The sequence below is a fragment of the Chaetura pelagica genome, unplaced genomic scaffold, assembly GCF_000747805.2.
Source record: "Chaetura pelagica isolate M959 unplaced genomic scaffold, ChaPel_1.0 scaffold37, whole genome shotgun sequence".
Lineage (NCBI taxonomy): Eukaryota > Metazoa > Chordata > Aves > Apodiformes > Apodidae > Chaetura > Chaetura pelagica.
The window spans coordinates 6,946,487-6,963,705 of record NW_009954567.1 but is presented as its reverse complement, the minus strand read 5'-3'; the positions used below and the strand labels follow the sequence as shown (position 1 = coordinate 6,963,705).

General features: G+C 38.9%; 1 protein-coding gene across 1 annotated transcript in view; it reads right to left on the bottom strand.

Moving 5' to 3' along the window:
• The window catches only part of AP3B1 (adaptor-related protein complex 3, beta 1 subunit), a 151,930-nt gene that overhangs the window by 92,141 nt on the left and 42,570 nt on the right, over window positions 1-17,219 (bottom strand). The window contains exons 8-9 of the mRNA XM_010005389.1: window positions 1,499-1,660; window positions 247-344 (exon numbers count right to left, since the gene is read on the bottom strand). Coding sequence (XP_010003691.1) covers window positions 247-344; window positions 1,499-1,660 — 260 coding nt within the window. The remainder of the gene's footprint in view (window positions 1-246; window positions 345-1,498; window positions 1,661-17,219) is intronic.

The window sequence follows — 17,219 nt, the reverse complement described above, 5'->3', positions numbered from 1 at the left end:
AGAATGAAAGTCATAATTAAGGATTAAACACTTGCAATATTGAAAAATCACTGGATGTGATACCAAAAATCACAGAATTACTTTTAATGATCCTCATTTGTTGAGTTAAAATTAATATTACAGGAAAATTTAAGGATAAACCTCTAACAGCACAATAGTGATATTCTTATAACTAAAGCTAAACAAGTACGTAGGAAAACTCACAAAAAAGTAGACCTAGCAATGTAAATTCTGGACTTGACCTACCTATTACTACGGAGTAAACGCACCAATGACTTAGAAACAATACCAGCTTCAGATTTTGGTGCCACATGCCAGTAAAGCTGTGCAACTGCCATTACCACCTACAAGAAGAATATTCAAAACAGTGTGTTAACTTAAAATTGTCATAGTATCTATCACATTTGCTCCACAACTGCAGAACTACCAACTCCTTTTCAGAAAGCAAAGTGCATATGCATGTTCTTTGAAATCAACAAGCAAAAAAAGAGAAATGACAACTCTGTGCAGTGTGATGGCAAAAACATCTAACATATTTGTTCTTTGTGTGAGATGAGGACACACTGTACAGGAATTGAACAGTGATTTCAGAAAAGGCTGTTCTCCAACAAAATTTGTAAAACTGTATTAAGTTTCTTTCCAAAGTCTGCTGTCAGACTATAAGTGGTTTTGAAAAGAGCTACACATTAGTCAGAATCCAGAAATATGTTCTAGGAAGAAACAAAAACCTGATCTGTTCAGCTTACCAAGAACATGATGCAGTATTTGTTTTTGCAATAATATAAATATCCATTATTATTCAAAGCCTTTCCCCAAAAGACATCAAGTCTTGATTAAGAGGACAAACTCAAGTTAGAAAAAAAGTTCTATGATCCGAGTAATGTCACAATGATTCACCATAACCATGGCTTTTTCTGGTTCTAAAGAATTATCTTCATCTTAAAATCTCATGGAAATCCTGCAGAGCATCTATGTAATGATGTCGCATCTATCCTAGAACCCTGCCACTGCACTGACACTAAGAACCTGGCTTGGATTAACAAAGAATTTAGGCATATAATTGCCTACTTTTAAAATGTGAAAATGAAAGGGAAACACAACTTAATGAATCACTAACAGCTATTTTTTCTTTGTGCATCTGTACCACCAAAATTGACAGTTTGTACCACTCCACTTGCTGAGAACTTGAGTGTTAAATGCTAGGTAAGATATAGCTATCATACGCTATGGAAGTTGGATTCAAATGTTCTCCTATATTCTCTAATATTTTGTTTATCCTTAGTATTTGGAGTATATGTCACTTTCAGTTCAGGTGTTTTACTCAGAAGCTAAGTTAAATTCAAAAAAGAAAGAACCATCATACTTCTCCTACAGGTTACTAAAGAGTAGTATCACCACTTCTAAAGAGCTTTAAATTTTACTTTTCAAGTTTTTATATTTTCTAGAAGCATAGATATTAAGTAGTTTAATATTTTAATCAAAACGGAATTTGTCATACAGCAGAATTCCGGCTTTGAAGCAAGGGCTTTGTATTTCGTAACAGCAGCCTGTGATCTGGGTCCATGGTATAGGTGTTCTTTGATTTTTGATCCTTCTCTTTCTGTTCTTCGTCAGATTCATAGAAATTATTTTCATTATATTCTTCCACCGCCTCATCATGCTATCACAAGACAAAATGACAAAAGCATACACAGATTACTTCAATCAGCTTTTTTTTTTTTTTTTAAATTAAGGAAATAACATGCAACACCACAATTTCATGCAAGATTTATACACTTTTTTTAAAGTAACTATGGGCTCTTCTATACCAATTTGCTTAAAGCAGTAAATGTACCGACACAAAAAATAGGTTAAAAGTATATGCAAAATTTCCTCAGAAATAAGATGAACTGGTAAGTGCAATACCTTCATTAATACTCTATAAACTAGATTAGATAAGCGTATCTTTTGGACTTCAAAGCTTATGATCTGAAATTTACATTTCTGAAAACAGTCAGTTGTTTAAAATTACCTCTCTTTTGAAAGCTTAAAGCAAACAATATGCATTCCTTCCTCTCTAGAAGTACATAAATTAACTATTAAAAATAGCAAATCCCAAAAGAAGGAACAAGGTTTTTTCTCAGGAAATCAGGGGAAAAAAATTACGTATCCTGCCTTTCTCTTATGAAGTACAAACCCTTGAATTGTTTAAATAAAATTACGAAGTAACAGTATATTGTCACTTCAAAAATAAACCAACAGAACACACTGAAAACATTAATTAGAGTTTGAGATATTAATAAATTAGGTCTTTCTTTTACCCCAGAAGGCTAAATATCCTGGTTCGACCCAGGATGAAGCCAATTTTCCTTTTACTGATATTTTTTTCCTTCAGTAAGCTTTCTTTCAACTAGTAGCAGAGCATTCTCACTAGGAATGATAACAAACAGTGGAATGTTTTTCTAACTGATGGGTCTTCAAGGTCACATCTTTACTCTGCCAGCTTAGACACTACCAGGAGATCTATGACTCCCCCATAGGAGGCTGAATTAGACAGACAGCAAAACTGGCCAGAGATATTCCATTCCATATATCTACGTAAGCTCAGAGGAAAGTCAGAGATCACAGAAGACAACTTCCTTCCTGCTGCTTCTTCCCTTCTCTTCCACCCATGGCTGGCATCCAGGGAGGATTCCGTCCATCCATCGCCATTGACCCCCAGGCTCGAGCTCTCCTGACCCCCATCACTCCGTGCTCTCTCCAGCAGCAGTTCTAGGATTTCTCGGGAAATCAGGAGATGCTGTGGGAGTTGCTGGGGGCTGGAGGAGGTAAGAGGCAAGAGGCTTTTGCATATTCCCTAAACATATTTGTATATGAATTACATATATGTAATTGTATATATTTTCTTTTATCATTGGTGTTGAATTAAAGCTGTGTAGTTTAGTTTTCAATCCAGCCAAGTCTCTCCCTTTTTCTCTGTCTCCTTCCCTAACTGGGTGGGAGGGGAGAGGATCAAGCATGCTGTTGTGGAACCTGAGTCAAACAGTGACACTAAATAAAAGAATATAAAGGACTATTCTGACTATGTACAACTGAGAAATGAAAACCAATCCTGTAATTTCTTATGTGGATTTAAAAAATTGATAAAGAATTAAGAGTTTCAGTATGCTTGTATTTAACTAGCATTTTAAAGTCCAGAAACATAAACAAAAATAAGATTAAAACCTTTATGATCAGAACAGAATGTCAGATCCCTTCCAAGATCCAGATTATTGTGATCTAGATTATCAGCATCGAGAGCACTCAACATTACAAAACTTTGGAGGCAAGATACTGACTTCTGTAACTGTTACATGCAAATGTGTGTCTTTCCTCTCCTAAATTCTTCCATCTCACTTTGTCACCAGAACAGCCAACTAAGACAAAGAGCACTACTGTGACTAGCTGGAACTAGTCACATTACAATGGGTTCGCTGCTACCAAATACCAACCACACCAATAGTTCTGTTGTCTCTCTCTCAAGTACCTGGCCAACTATTTTCAACAATATCCAACTCTACACTCTATACACTGGCTTTTGGAGGGTTACTTAAGTCATATATATCCAATTGTTGATTTTTTAAATAACATAATATATTTTGAGACAAACATATATTTTTAATTCTAGCTGGCAGTAGAAAAACAATCAAAAGTGAATGTAAGGATAACTAGAAATTAAAATGAAGACTTACTTAATAAGTCTTAAAAAAACTAGGCAGGAGTAACACTGTTGAGTGCTTTGGTGAAAACTTGTGTAGTGAAAGGGCCCTTGAGTAGAGTATGTGGGGGGCAGGGAAGATGTGACAATAAATAATGTTGCAATTTTATTCTGTTTTTTATTACAATTTGAAAGGACACTGAAAACAAAACTTCCCTTTATATTTCTACTGTTTTTTTATTAATTGATGCCAACAGGGCACTCTGCAATTTGTACAGCAACCTGGTATTTCTTACACAACAGCAAACAAAGTACTTTGCTCACATTTCTGTCTATACATCTTTGTGGCAGTCACCCTTCTAGACTGAAAACTCAGGATGCTAAATCAAGCAGACTCCTTCCCTTGTGTACAGGATGGGCAACTTGAAAGCAAAATTCCTGATCCTAATGCATCTCAACCCTGCACTGAAGAAGTTTCCTCAAAGAGAAGAAGGATAATTCAGTCTTCATTCATTCAGTCTTCAGTATCCCTGCCTTGAATACTAACAGGCACACACATCAGTACCATGGAACTCAACAGGAATACAGAGTTAGAAGTTGTACTGAACTCATTAATCACTGTTATAAAGAAACAGCTTGAGCTCTGACATTTCTCACTTCCTGTTTTAAAGAATTGTTAGTTAGAAATGTATTTCCAGCACAGTTCCAAATAATTATAAAGCAACTTATGCCTCTTATGAATTTTTTTTAAATTTAAATCCCATTAGAGTCTTTATATGGAATCACTTCCTTCATACCCTCAGAGAAGTATTAAAATGATCTTTTCTCATAGTCATGTATTCTATGGTTGTGGTAGAATGTTCCTCTTCTCTCAAATCTGTTGAGAACTGGCGTGAAATAATTATGTGCCAGACAAATGGTGATGATGACAGACAGGGAAATAACTTTAATGAACTGAAATTCATTAAAATCAAGTTGATGAAGTCCAAATTTGTCAGAATTTGTAGTCATAAGGACCATACTAAGACAAAGAGGATATGTAAAACTGTAGGATTTGCACATTACCATGGAAAGGAAAGCATAGAATTATGTAAAAGAGCCAGGAGATTGAAAGATAAAAACCTGCAGTGTTCTTGGTGTGCAATAATTGTTGTTTGAAACTCTATTAATCATCCCACTCATGGAGAGCAGCTACCAGGAAATGTGAAAACATTCAATCACTTGCAAATCCTTGAGCCTCAACCTGAACTGCTGACTATACCCACTGGCAAAAAAAAAGACAACTGTACAATAAGAATCACAGAATCAGGCTGGAAAAAGATACTTAAGATCACTGAGTTCAACCATCTACCTAACAGTGCCAAGCCCACCACTAAATCATGTCACTAAACCCCATGTCTACACATCCCTTAAATAACTCCAGGGATGGGGACACAATCTCTTCCCTGTGCAGCCTGTTCCAGTGCTCGTCAATTCTTTCAGTGAAGAAGCTTCAACTAATATCCATTCTAACCTTCTCTGGCACAACCTGAGGCTGTTTCCTCTCATCCAATCAGTTGACACATGGGGTTATTGTGACCCAAGAGCAGGACCCAACGCTTGGTCTTTGTTGAATCTCATATACTTGGTGTTGGCCCATTGATCTAGCCTGTCCACATCCTTCTGTTGAGTCTTTAACCTCAAGCAGATCAACACTCCCACCCAACTTGGTGTCATGGGCAAACTTACTAAGGCTGCACTTGGTTGTCTCAGATATTTTCCAGGTAATTGATAAAGATATTAAACAGAACTGGCCCCACAAAACAGAAACCTGTGGAACATCACTTGTGACAAGCTACCAGCTGGACATAATTTAATTTACCACAGCTCTTTGGCCCAGTTATCCAGCCAGTGTTTTTTCCCAGCAAAGAGTACTCCTGTCCAAGCCATGAGCAGAAAAAAGAACGCTGAGGCAAAATGGTGTCAAAGGCTTTACTAACATCAAGATAAACAACACTCACAGACTTTCCCTCATCTAGTAAGCAGGTCAGCTCATCATAGGAGATCAGATTAGTCAAGTGGGACCTGCCTTCATAAACTCATACTGACTAGGCCTGATCACCTGGTTGTCCTACATGTGGCACATAATGGCACCTAAGACTATTTGCACCATAACCTTCTCTGGCACCGAGGTCAGACTAACAGGCCTGTAGTTCCCCAGATCCTCCTTTCAGCCCTTCTTGTAGATAGAGGTCACAGATGCCAATCTCCAGTTAACTGGGGCCTCCCCAGTTAGCCAGGACTGCTGAAAACTCACAGAATGAGCACTTCTGACAGGTCACTCACCACCCATGGGTGGATCTCATCCACTCCCACACACTTGTGGTGTGTCTAAGTGGGGTAGCAGGTCACTGACCGTTTCTCCTTTGATTATGGGGTCTTCATTCTGCTCACTGTCTGGGTATCAAGCAAACAGTTGGTCCTACTACTACAGACTGAGGCAAAAAAGTTATTAATTACACCAGCTTTCTTCGCATCCTTGATCACTATGTTTCTCCCCTTCACTAAAGGATGGAGATTTTCCTAAGCCTTCCTACTGTTCTTACAAACATTTTTTATTGTCTTTTACTGCAGTAGACAAATTAAGACCTAGTTGGGCTTTAGGCCTCCTAGTTTCCACACTGCATAGCCTCAAGACACCTTTGTAGTCAACCTGCGTGGCCTGCTCCTTCTTCCAAAGGCCACAAACTCTCCTTTTTTCCCTGAGTTGCAACCAGATTTCTCCATACAGCCAGGCATGTTGCCTCATCTTGCAGGACATGGGGACAGCCTGCTTCTGTGCCTTTAATCCTTCTTTCTTGAAGTGTTCGGACTTCCCTGCACTCCTAAGTCTTTCAAGACTGACCTCTCAGACTCTGCCAACCAAGCTCCTAAACAAGTCAAAGTCTGCCTTTTCAAAGTCCAATGTAGCAATTCTGCTAAAGCCCCTCCTTACTTCCTTTGGAATCTGAGCCTATCTTCTCATGCACTCTGGGCCCAGGACAGCCTCCAACTATCACATCACCCACAAACTGTTCTCTGTTTGCAAAAAGGTCCAGCAGGGCACCTTTCCTGTTCGGCTCATTCACCAGTTGTGCCAGGAGGTTGTCTTAGACACACACCAGGAATCTCTTCACCTGTCTCCTCTCTGCTCTATTATATTTTCAGCAGACACTTTGTGAGTTGAAGTCCCCTGTGAGAAGGGGGAAAACCTTGTGGAGAGACTTAAGCAGGACACTCCATGCTCAGCAACAGTGCTACCAGTGTCCAGGATAAGAGCAAGCAGAATAGCATGCCACTTATGCTATGTCTACATCTTGGACTCTGACCTGGAAAGTATGAATGAGGTACAAAAGGAAAAGCAGCACTGCTAACACTCATTATTTTTACTGCCAGCACAGGAGTGAAAATAAGACTCCTGTCTTTGGGAAAGTTTTCCTGTTCAAACTGTTAATGTTGAATCAACAAATACCAGCTTCCACAACTTCCTTCACACTTACTCTCCAGTCCTCAGCATCTGTATAGCACCTACACTAAGCTGCAGGAGATGCTTCTTCACACATCCTTGAGGAAATGGCAGACATTGGTGGCACTCAAATTTCACCTTCTTAAGATTTCTAATTAGAGCTCAAAGCGATGATAACTAGTACGTATTAGCAGCTTTATCAGAAAAAAAGCACAATACTCTGATCCTTTTTGACAAGGGAGAGAGCATTTGAGTTCAAGGACTACATTCAAATGTTCCCATGTTTTCTGATGTCCTTTCAATCACTTTAGATGCAACTTCACAGTTAATTTAAGCTTAATCATTACATTAAAAATGTATTATTTCGTTTGCTTGTTTTTTTAAAACTATGTTTTATTTTGACCTGGCACACACTGTGGTCATAGGATCCCTAGAACTGCTGAATTCTCAAAGGCAGTATGTGGTAAAGGGAGAAGAACAAAAGAGAGGCATTTGCTTTCAGTGGCAGTCTTTAGTTAAACTGCATTAAGTACACTTAACAGTTTGTAGCAGCACATGATTAAATTGTGCAGTTAATAGCTTTTCTAAATTGTGAAATCACTAAAAAGTTCACAACCCTTGGAGAAAGACATAGTTAAAAACTGAGAGACCACTAGCATTCCAGGCTAGGAATTATAAATGGACTTTGCATTCTTCATCTTCTGTGATTTATTTATTCCAGTAGTGAAGTGAGTATTCTCATGTAAAAGAAGACATGTAATTCTTTTTAATGTTATTCTAGACATACAGTTTAGGGACATCTTCATGAAGTATTAGCACCTTAAATGAATAAAGTGCCAGATAACAGGTTCCATTAGCCTGTTTTTAAATTCACTAAGTAAATGAGCTAACATTTAACTGAAATCTTGCTTGAAATTACATTTAATAAGGTATTAAAGTTGAAAGTGCCTTCCACTTAGGATAAAGTACATTATAGGAATGCTATAATTACCTCCAAACAGAGCTTCACACATCTACAAACTCAAGAGTTAAAGTAAAACTTCACTGATATCTGAAGCATGAAAATATGTGCCCACTCTACCAGCCTTGACTCCATCTTCTACTCAAAAGTTACTCAATTATTTGTATTTCTAATTTAGATGTAACTGATTTTAATGCTATAGACTTAATTTTCTCTCCCGACATTTTTAAGAATATACACTCACAGCTTTTTTGATTCCTGCAGCAGAATCTTTGGCAGATATTAGTTTAGCTATCTTCCAGTATTTCTACTTAGTATCTTCTAGTATTTCTAAGAACTGTTCTCAAAAGAGCTTTGGAGAAGCTAAGTATTGAAGGTAAGAAGAGATTTAGGACTATTCATTAGTTGGTGAATCTGACTGCAATACTAAAACCACCTTAGAAAAGGGAAACAGTAGAAAATCTATAGAAGAGTTTCCTACTTAAATGATTAATGATGTATCAAGACACCTGAAATTTTTATGTTGTATGTGAAGATACCTATCTAAATCCTTCCACTTGCTTCAGAGATGGGTTTCAGAACACTATAGACCTAATTTTGGTATAACAGAATAAACTAATAATTATCCTCAAGATTGCTCAAAAAGTCAAGGAGATGAGCTATGACAAGTTTCTGACAGATAAGCAGACCTCAACCAATCACACTTGTTAATAACTACACACTAGCAGAAATATCCATCCTCTCTACAATAGGAAATTATTCAATAAGGTACAGGTGTGTCAGTACAGGTAAAGTTTGACATGAAGGTAGTCTAAAATAAGGCACAATCCCTCATGGTAAAAATATCTGACAGCAGTGTAACCAACATAATCTGCAGGGTGGCTGGAGGAAGGCCTTAGAAGGCACAAATCCAAGTATGCCACAGTGCTCTTCAGGTACTAACTCAATGAAAGCAAGCTACAACTTCCATCTTACTATGCCACAAAGAGTTGAAGAGTCAAAGAAAAAAGGCTTAAGATCACCCACTCCATAAATAATCACTTCCTTTCAAATACTTCAGGGGCCCAAGAAAGCTGGTTAATATTCAAGGATCACATTCCCCAAGCTCTTGCAACAAAGAACCAGGCTTTTTTCAGTGACAGTGATAGAACGAGGGGCAATGGGTACAAACTGGAACACAGGAGGTTCCACGTAAATATCAGAAAACACTTCTTTACTGTGAGGGTGACAGAATGGTGGAAAAGGCTGCCTGGAGAGGTTGTGGAGTCTCCTTCTCTGGAGACATTTAAAACCCGCCTGGATGCATTCCTGTGTGATGTGCTCTAGGTGATCCTGCTCTGGCAAGGGGGTTGGACTAGGTGATCTTTCAAGGACCCTTTGCTCTGACACAAATTAAGTAAGTACATTTCAATTAAGTAAACCACAATGGAACGAAGAACCAATAGAGATCACAAGATGATCATGATATTACTCTCACGTATTTCAATATTATAATTTTTACTTAAATTATAACCATAGTCTATTCATTACCATTGGTACAGAAAGGCCAGAAAGAAAACCTGAGGATTTGGTTGGATTTGTAGAACTATGCAGATCTGAAGCCACTAACACAGGCTTGGATTCCTACAGTGCCCTCTTCTGAAGATCGTTTTTCAGATTACAGCTCTATTCAAATGAGTCTGCTGGAATTAGACTGTAATATATCTAATTGCAATACATTACAATGGAAACTGGTACTTCAGTTTTAAGTTTTAGATAACAGCTATCATGCTCTGGTCAAATGAGATTTCATGGTTCCTTGAACACAATTATATTCAGTTTTTTAAAGTTTGTTTATCTAAAGAGATAAACATGCTTTCAGCTATTAGAAATTGAAGTGAGTGGAAATAGTAGTTGCGATAAACTGAAGAAATTAGGGTCCCATTGTGATTGATATTTTCTGATTCTAACTCTCAGTCTATAACTTTGATACTGGGTTAACAGTCACATGATGTTGAAAACCAATATATTTTTCAAATGCAAACACCTCTCCGGAAATGACACACCCTGAAACTGTGTTTACAATGTGTCATCAAAATTTCTTACCAGACTTTCTATATACTCGTGTTCAGTACAGTTACAACCATCCATCAATACAAATAGCCAAGAGACACAAGAAAGAGGCAGGCTGAGAATCTGTGGTCTAAAAATGCAGGAAAAGAATGAGATAAGAAGTTTTCATAGAAGAAAACTCCCTTCTCTTCTGCTTTCACTGTGTTGACACAAGAAGATACTCTCCTGTTTCCAGGGTACTGACCAAAACCAGGTCATTTTTACGATAGGTTATCTATCACATCTGAGAATAACCATTTTCCACAGATTTCATGCCACAGGGACTCCAGAAGTTCTGAGCTGTTTCTGAGCTCTGTTAATCGCCTCACTTTTAATCTTCTTTTACCATCATGTTGTTTCAAAAGGGGGAAAGGGACAACTGGCTCCCACCAACTGGCTACCAGATACTTCTACACCATCGACTCTCCACCAAGACAACTGTAGGTGTATTGCCACACAGGAGCTTGTTCAGGCAGCTATGCCTATGGCACTCGGATTTTTGCAAGGAAGCTGCCTCTCTGTAGGTGAGTTCAAGTATACAAGTCACACAATTCATAACACAAAAAATAACTATGAAATAAAGGCAACTCAAACATATTCTGAACCCCTTGTTTAAAGCTACAGTCATGTACATCACTTTTAAAACTGTGTTTTGATGGTCTTTAATTGCATTTTTAAACATCATTTTTAGAAAATGTATTTTAATGGCTTTTAATTGCATTTGTTTGACACCATTTTTCTAAAAGTATATTGAATTTTATTGAGTTGCATTTATCTCATAGCTAAATTTTTTGTTACAAATTGTGGCTCACACACTTGAACTCCTGTATATATATACAATTTTCTTTCAAAAATCAGAGCACCATGAGCAAAGCTGCTTGCTCCCCTAGGTCATTTTCACAGTGCGGAACAAGTGCCACCTGCCAATCAGCATGCAGTTGCCCTGGAGGAGAGCTGGCTGTGTAGAAGTGTCCAGCAGGCAGCTGGCAGCAGTCAGACCCTCAAAGAGGTTCAACAGTTGTGGGAAGGGAGGCGTACAACTTCTAGATACATATTTCATAAGGACGAAGGATTATGGCAATGGTTTCATGGTCCAAAGATCAGCTGCACTGTTACATGACTTGGAGCTTAATTACATAATTTGGAGTTGAGTATTGTCCAAACCCAGGTGATACCTCATGACAATTATGCATTACCAGTAAGAAAGGACTGCATCAGCATTTCACAACAGTTCAAAGCTGCAAGAAATGAGTCAAATTAGGTTAGATTATCAACAATATTTATTATTTGGCTTTAAAACACTAGCTTTAGCCTCAGTTCACTCCCAACAAACAAGAAAGCCGCCACACAAAATCCTCTGGTATCCTCTCAATACTCTTAGTAGTTTACTGACTATTATGCTGTAATAAACAGCTATTCTAGGGCAACTTTGAGACATTATTTTGTAAAAGGATTCATCTCCCAAGTCTGCTTACCTTGTGGTATCACCAGCCTCTGGAGTTGCATCTTATATACTCACCAAAACATTTTCATATTTCTTTAGAAAAGCTGGATTTTAATGTAGCTAAGGAACCCACATTAAAATTTTACTAGTTTAGGAAGATTTTATATACAATTAAAAAAAAGCTTTCTACATAAAAAGCTTTTGATCTGCAAATATTGCAAGCTTGATACCTAAGCTACACAAGGGTACTAAGACCCCAGCCAAGCTTGAGAATCAGACTGTGGTAAGTGAAGTCTAACATTAAGGCATTATTAGTCCCAACATTGTTGTTAGCTTAACTTTCAGCATATATAAAGGTTACATGATAAATTACAAATAAATCAAGCTTCACTTGTAGTTTACTACACCTTTCCCTCTCATACACATATCCTAAGACCATATCACCACTCATCCTAATTTACACAATACCCTCTATAATTCCAGTGCAGATGTACATGTTTATTTCCTTCTTTAACAAAACTCCCACAATTTTCCCATATAGTAGGAGTATGTAAACTCCTTTATTACATGCAAGACTCTTAAAAAAATTCTTGAATCCAGCCTTACAGTGGCTTTTAAAAACTCACTTAAGCATGTAACCATGAATACAAACTCAAAAATGTAGTGAACTAATCAGACTTAGTGATAAACACCAAAAAAAGCAACAAAAAATCTCCATTCTTCAGACAGCTTGTACTCATAAAAGTTTTATACTACAAGAGCATTGCACAGGTGGAAGTACATATTTGAGGACAAGTGAGCATTAAATTTTTCCCAATATATCACAATTATAGGAACATCTGTGCTAAATAACTTTAAACCAAACAAATGTGAAAACTCAAGAAGCGTTCTGTCCTGGTTTGAGCCAGGATGAAGCCAATTTTTCTTTTTACTGATTTTTTTTTCCCTTCAGTAAGCTTTCTTGTAACTAGCAACAGTGTGTTCTGCTAGGCTGATAAGACAGTGGAATGTTTTTCTAACTACTGAGGCTTCAAGGCTGCACCTGCACTCTGCCAGCTCAGACACTATGGGGAGATCTGTGACCCCCCCCGTAGGAGGCTGAGTTAGATGGACAGCAAAATTGGCCAAAGATATTCCATTCCATATATCTACGTAAGCTCAGAGGAAGGTCAGAGATCACAGAAGACACTTCCTTCCTTCTTCTTTTCCCTTTCTCTTCCGTCCATGGCCGGCGTCCAGGGAGGACTCTGTTCATCCATCACCGTCAACCCTTAGGCTCGAGATCTCCTGACCCCTATAACTCTCTGCTTTCTCCAGCAGCAGCTCCGGGATTCCTTGGGACTCTTCCCAGTCCAGGGAAGTGCTGTGGGAGTTGCTGGGGTGGGGGGAGGCAAGAGGCTTTTGCCCATTCCTGAACATATCTGTACATAATTGTATATATTTTCTTGTATCATTCATTAGTGTTTTAATTAAAGCTGTGTAGTTTAGTTTTCAATCCAGCCAAGTCTCTCTCTTTTTCTCTCTCTCCTTCCCTACCTGGGTTGGGGGGAGGGGGGATCGAGAGCATTGTTGTCGGACCTGAGTCAAACTGTGACACGCTCAAAAGCTCATTTTGATTTCTGTAAGTGGCAGCCATCAGGTCCAGGACTGCTGTCTGAATACAGGGGCTAAGGGTTAAATATACTGTAGTAATGAACATCTTTCCACAGCAACACCAAATTCTCAATTCTTGTTGTACTGTAAGTTTCATGATACTTGAAGTTAGAATTAAAACAATCAATTATGATTTTTAGATAATTTTCATTTATTCAAAACAGTCCTATTCTCCTCAAAATGGAAGTGAAACATAAAATAGCTTTCTCTTACTACAGAAACACCCTCATTTCAATCGTGTGTGGAAAAGATACGATAATGAGAGAGCAAAGACATGCATATTTGCAAAGCAAAGTACAGAAAAAAACATCTGGAAAGAAGGAAAAGAAAATACAAGGCAGAACAAGAAGGGATAAAATAAACATTGCAAAATAAAAGTAAGAAGAAGTAAAGGTGAAGGGACAAATTAAATGGGAATGGTAACATTTTCTGCTGGCTCTACTTTTTTCCCATCAAGTCCAAAAATTAAAGTGGAGTGTTTTGAACTTTTATTCAGAAGTTTGGTTAAATGTTTGAGCAGTTGTTAGGCTTTTTATGACAATAAAGGTTTAATCTCAGTTCAAATTAAATCTCAGTTTGAGTGTCTGAAGAGGCACTATAAGCCATCCCAGTAAGATAGCAAGCGCTCAGGAATCAACTGCCAAGCAAAAGTATCATTCCACAGGGTCAGACAGGAAGCGAAACATAAAGAAAAACAGGTAATTTTTAGTTACTTTGGAGCTGCAACCAAGACAAAGATACTATATGCTTTAGAAATAGTAGTAATTACCTATAATGAATTATAAAGAAGATACAGCAGAACGGGGACCTTGCATATTTTGAGCACGTACAGAACTGTTAACGGTTGACTTTGACCCTCCATGTCTAGTGTTTCTTATAAACACTCTAGTTACACCAAACTGAGTATACTCTCTCCTTAAAAGAATTTAAGTATTTTCCCTCTGGAAAAAATGAATATTATTTGAAAAGTAAAGGAGAACAAAGTGATCCATTTCCCACATATGCAAACACAAAATTATTTTTAAGTTTTGTTTATGTCACTTTAGGATTGTTTACTGTTACTAAAATGTTCATTCAACATTTAAACCATAAGTAGACCACAGCCTACACTTTAAGTGTTAGCTAGGAGTCTCAAATTTTCAAGACACAAAATTACTTGAAATCTTAGAAGAATGCTAACTGTACCTGTACTTCTATTGGCAGTATGAAAGATTCCTGTCTGCTATTCCCACCAGAAAGTCTGCCCTGCTAATCTAAACATCATCACTGGAAGTTAAATCCTGCATTATGGGATTTTTTTTTCCTTCTTCCAAATAGAACAGTAGGAAAGGAGCTGAAAGCATCCTAAAACATTCTTCGATTAATTTCAGTGATACCCTCACAGCAACAAGTGGTCCTGCATTTGTTCTTACAGTAAAAGCCATGATGGAAAGTCTAAGTTACCCTTAGTCTTCTTGTCTGGCATTTTTCTAATCATAAACTGGAATGAAGTTGTGGATACACTGTCAAACAGTAGGATGATCCAAGACAATCTGAGATTTATTTATTTTTTATTTCCTCTTCCCCATGCTCCTTTAGAGATATGCCATAATCTATCAAGAATTCTAACTGGTATTACATACTGAAGTGTACAGGCTCAGACTCGGGAGAGGTCTGACTATCCATAGTCTTCCTCAAACAGAGGAAAAATTGAACGAAGGTTTACTTTTGCAAAAAAGGAGCTGAGAAAGCTTATTTTGCAACTTTTCTAATTATTCAAAGAAAATCCCGGCATAGCAAAAGGCCACGGAAGTTACTAAACAGAGAATGATATCCCACAGAGAGATGTCTAGAACAGAAATTATGAAAAGTTTCGCTCCTGAAGGATTCTAAGACAACACTAAGCAAGCTTAATACCCTCGCCTTCAGAAGGACAGATTTCAGCCTCTTCAGGGATCTGCTAAAGAAAGTGTCATCGGATAACATTCTGGAGGGTAGAGGGGCTCATGAAAGCTGCTGACGTATAAGAATCACCTTTTCCAGGCCCAAGAGTGTTGCATCCCAACTAAGAGGAAGTCAGGTAGAAACTCCCAAGAGGCCAGCATGGATGAGTAAGGAGCTCCTAGAAAAGCTCAAACTTAAGAAGGAAGCATACAGGGGGTGGAAGCAAGGGCAGGTATCCTGGGAGGATTACAGAGAGCTGTTCCAAGCAGCTAGGTATCAGATGAGGAGAGCCAAATCCCTGCTAGAATTAAATCTTGCCAGGAATGTTAAGAACAGTAAGAAAAGCTTCTTTTGGTGTTGGGGAGAAAAGAATATCCAAGGAGAGTGTAGGCCCTCTCCTGAAGGAAATGGGTGAGGTAGCAACACAAGATACTGAGAAGGCTGAGGTCCTCAATGACTTCTTTGCTTCAGTCTTCTCTGGCAAGTGCTCCAGCCTCAACACAAGGGCCACCACAGGTGAAAGCAGTGACTGGGAGAGTGAATTACCCCCCACTGTAGGAGTACAGCAGGTTCATAACCATCTAAAGAATCTGAACTTGCATAAATCTATTGGACCTGATGGGATTCTCTATCCATCATACTTGAGAGGTCATGGAGTCTGGTGAGGTTCTTGCCAATTGGAAAAAAGGGAACATAGCCCCTATTTTTAAAAAGGGGAGAAAGGAAGACCCATGGAACTACAGGCTGGTCAATGTCCGCTCTGTGACTAGCAAGGTCATGGAGCAGATCTTCCTGGAAAGTCTGCTAAGGCACATAGAAAATAAAGAGGTGATTGGTGACAGCCAACATGGCTTCACTAAGGGCAAGTCATGCCTGACCAGTCTGGTGGCCTTCTACAACAAGGCTACAGAGATGGTGGATGGTGGCAGAGCAACTGACATCATCTGCCTGGATTTGTGCAAGGTGTTTGACATTGTCCCACAGGACATCCTGGTCTCCAAACTGACAAGGCATGGATTTGACAGATGGACCACTGGGTGGATAAGAGATTGGCTGGACGGCCACACCCAAAGAGCTGTGGGCAATGGCTCAATGTCCAAATGGAGGCAGGGGACAAGTGGTGTTCACCAGGGGTCAGTACTGGGACCAGTGCTGTTTAGCATCTTTGTTGGAGACATGGACAGTGTTGTATTTTATGCAGACAAACAGCATTTTATCTCTGTTCTGTACTCTTCTTTTGCCAACATCAAATGCTTAGCAAACAAACCAGATCAGGAAATTCATGTGGTTAAAATGTAACCCTCCGCATCTTTTCAGTTATTCTTCTGATGGATCAATTCCTTTATCCATATTGCTTCAGAATCACTACCCTAACACCATGGAAGGAAATGAGAAGATGGAGGGATGGTAGAAAGATACTGCTTCCCCCTCTTTCAGTCACAGAAGACACCATCATACAGTGAACATGAAAACAGTCTCAGATGATAACCATAATGACCGGAAAGATTTGCTTAGAATTTCAAGCAATCCACTTTCCACAATGAAGTTGAGGCCATTTTTTCCATACACATTACACTGCATGCTCTGACAAAAAGGGAAGCACTAACTGCATCCACAATACTCCAAATTCAGACTGAGGATTCTGACAAGTATACCAAGAATGGAAGAAGGGAATGGGATACTGTGAAGGACCAGGTATTTCCTTACACGAACATGAAATGTCCTTTGAGTCAGCCGACAAAACTGACTTAACACGGTGTCTCCACACGGCGCTGAACCCCCTCTGTGTGTGTGGGGGGGAGCAGCTGCTGCAGGGGAGGAGCCGTGGCCGGAAGCAGGGGCAGGACTAGGTCCCGTCTGATTGGCTGAAAAGCCCGGAAATGCAAAACTGGCGCCGAAAACCCCATGAGAGAGGCAGCGCGGCACGCCCCTCTCTCTCTCTCTCTCTCTCGCTCTCTCCTCGTGTGTTCGAGGCGGTCGTCTACAC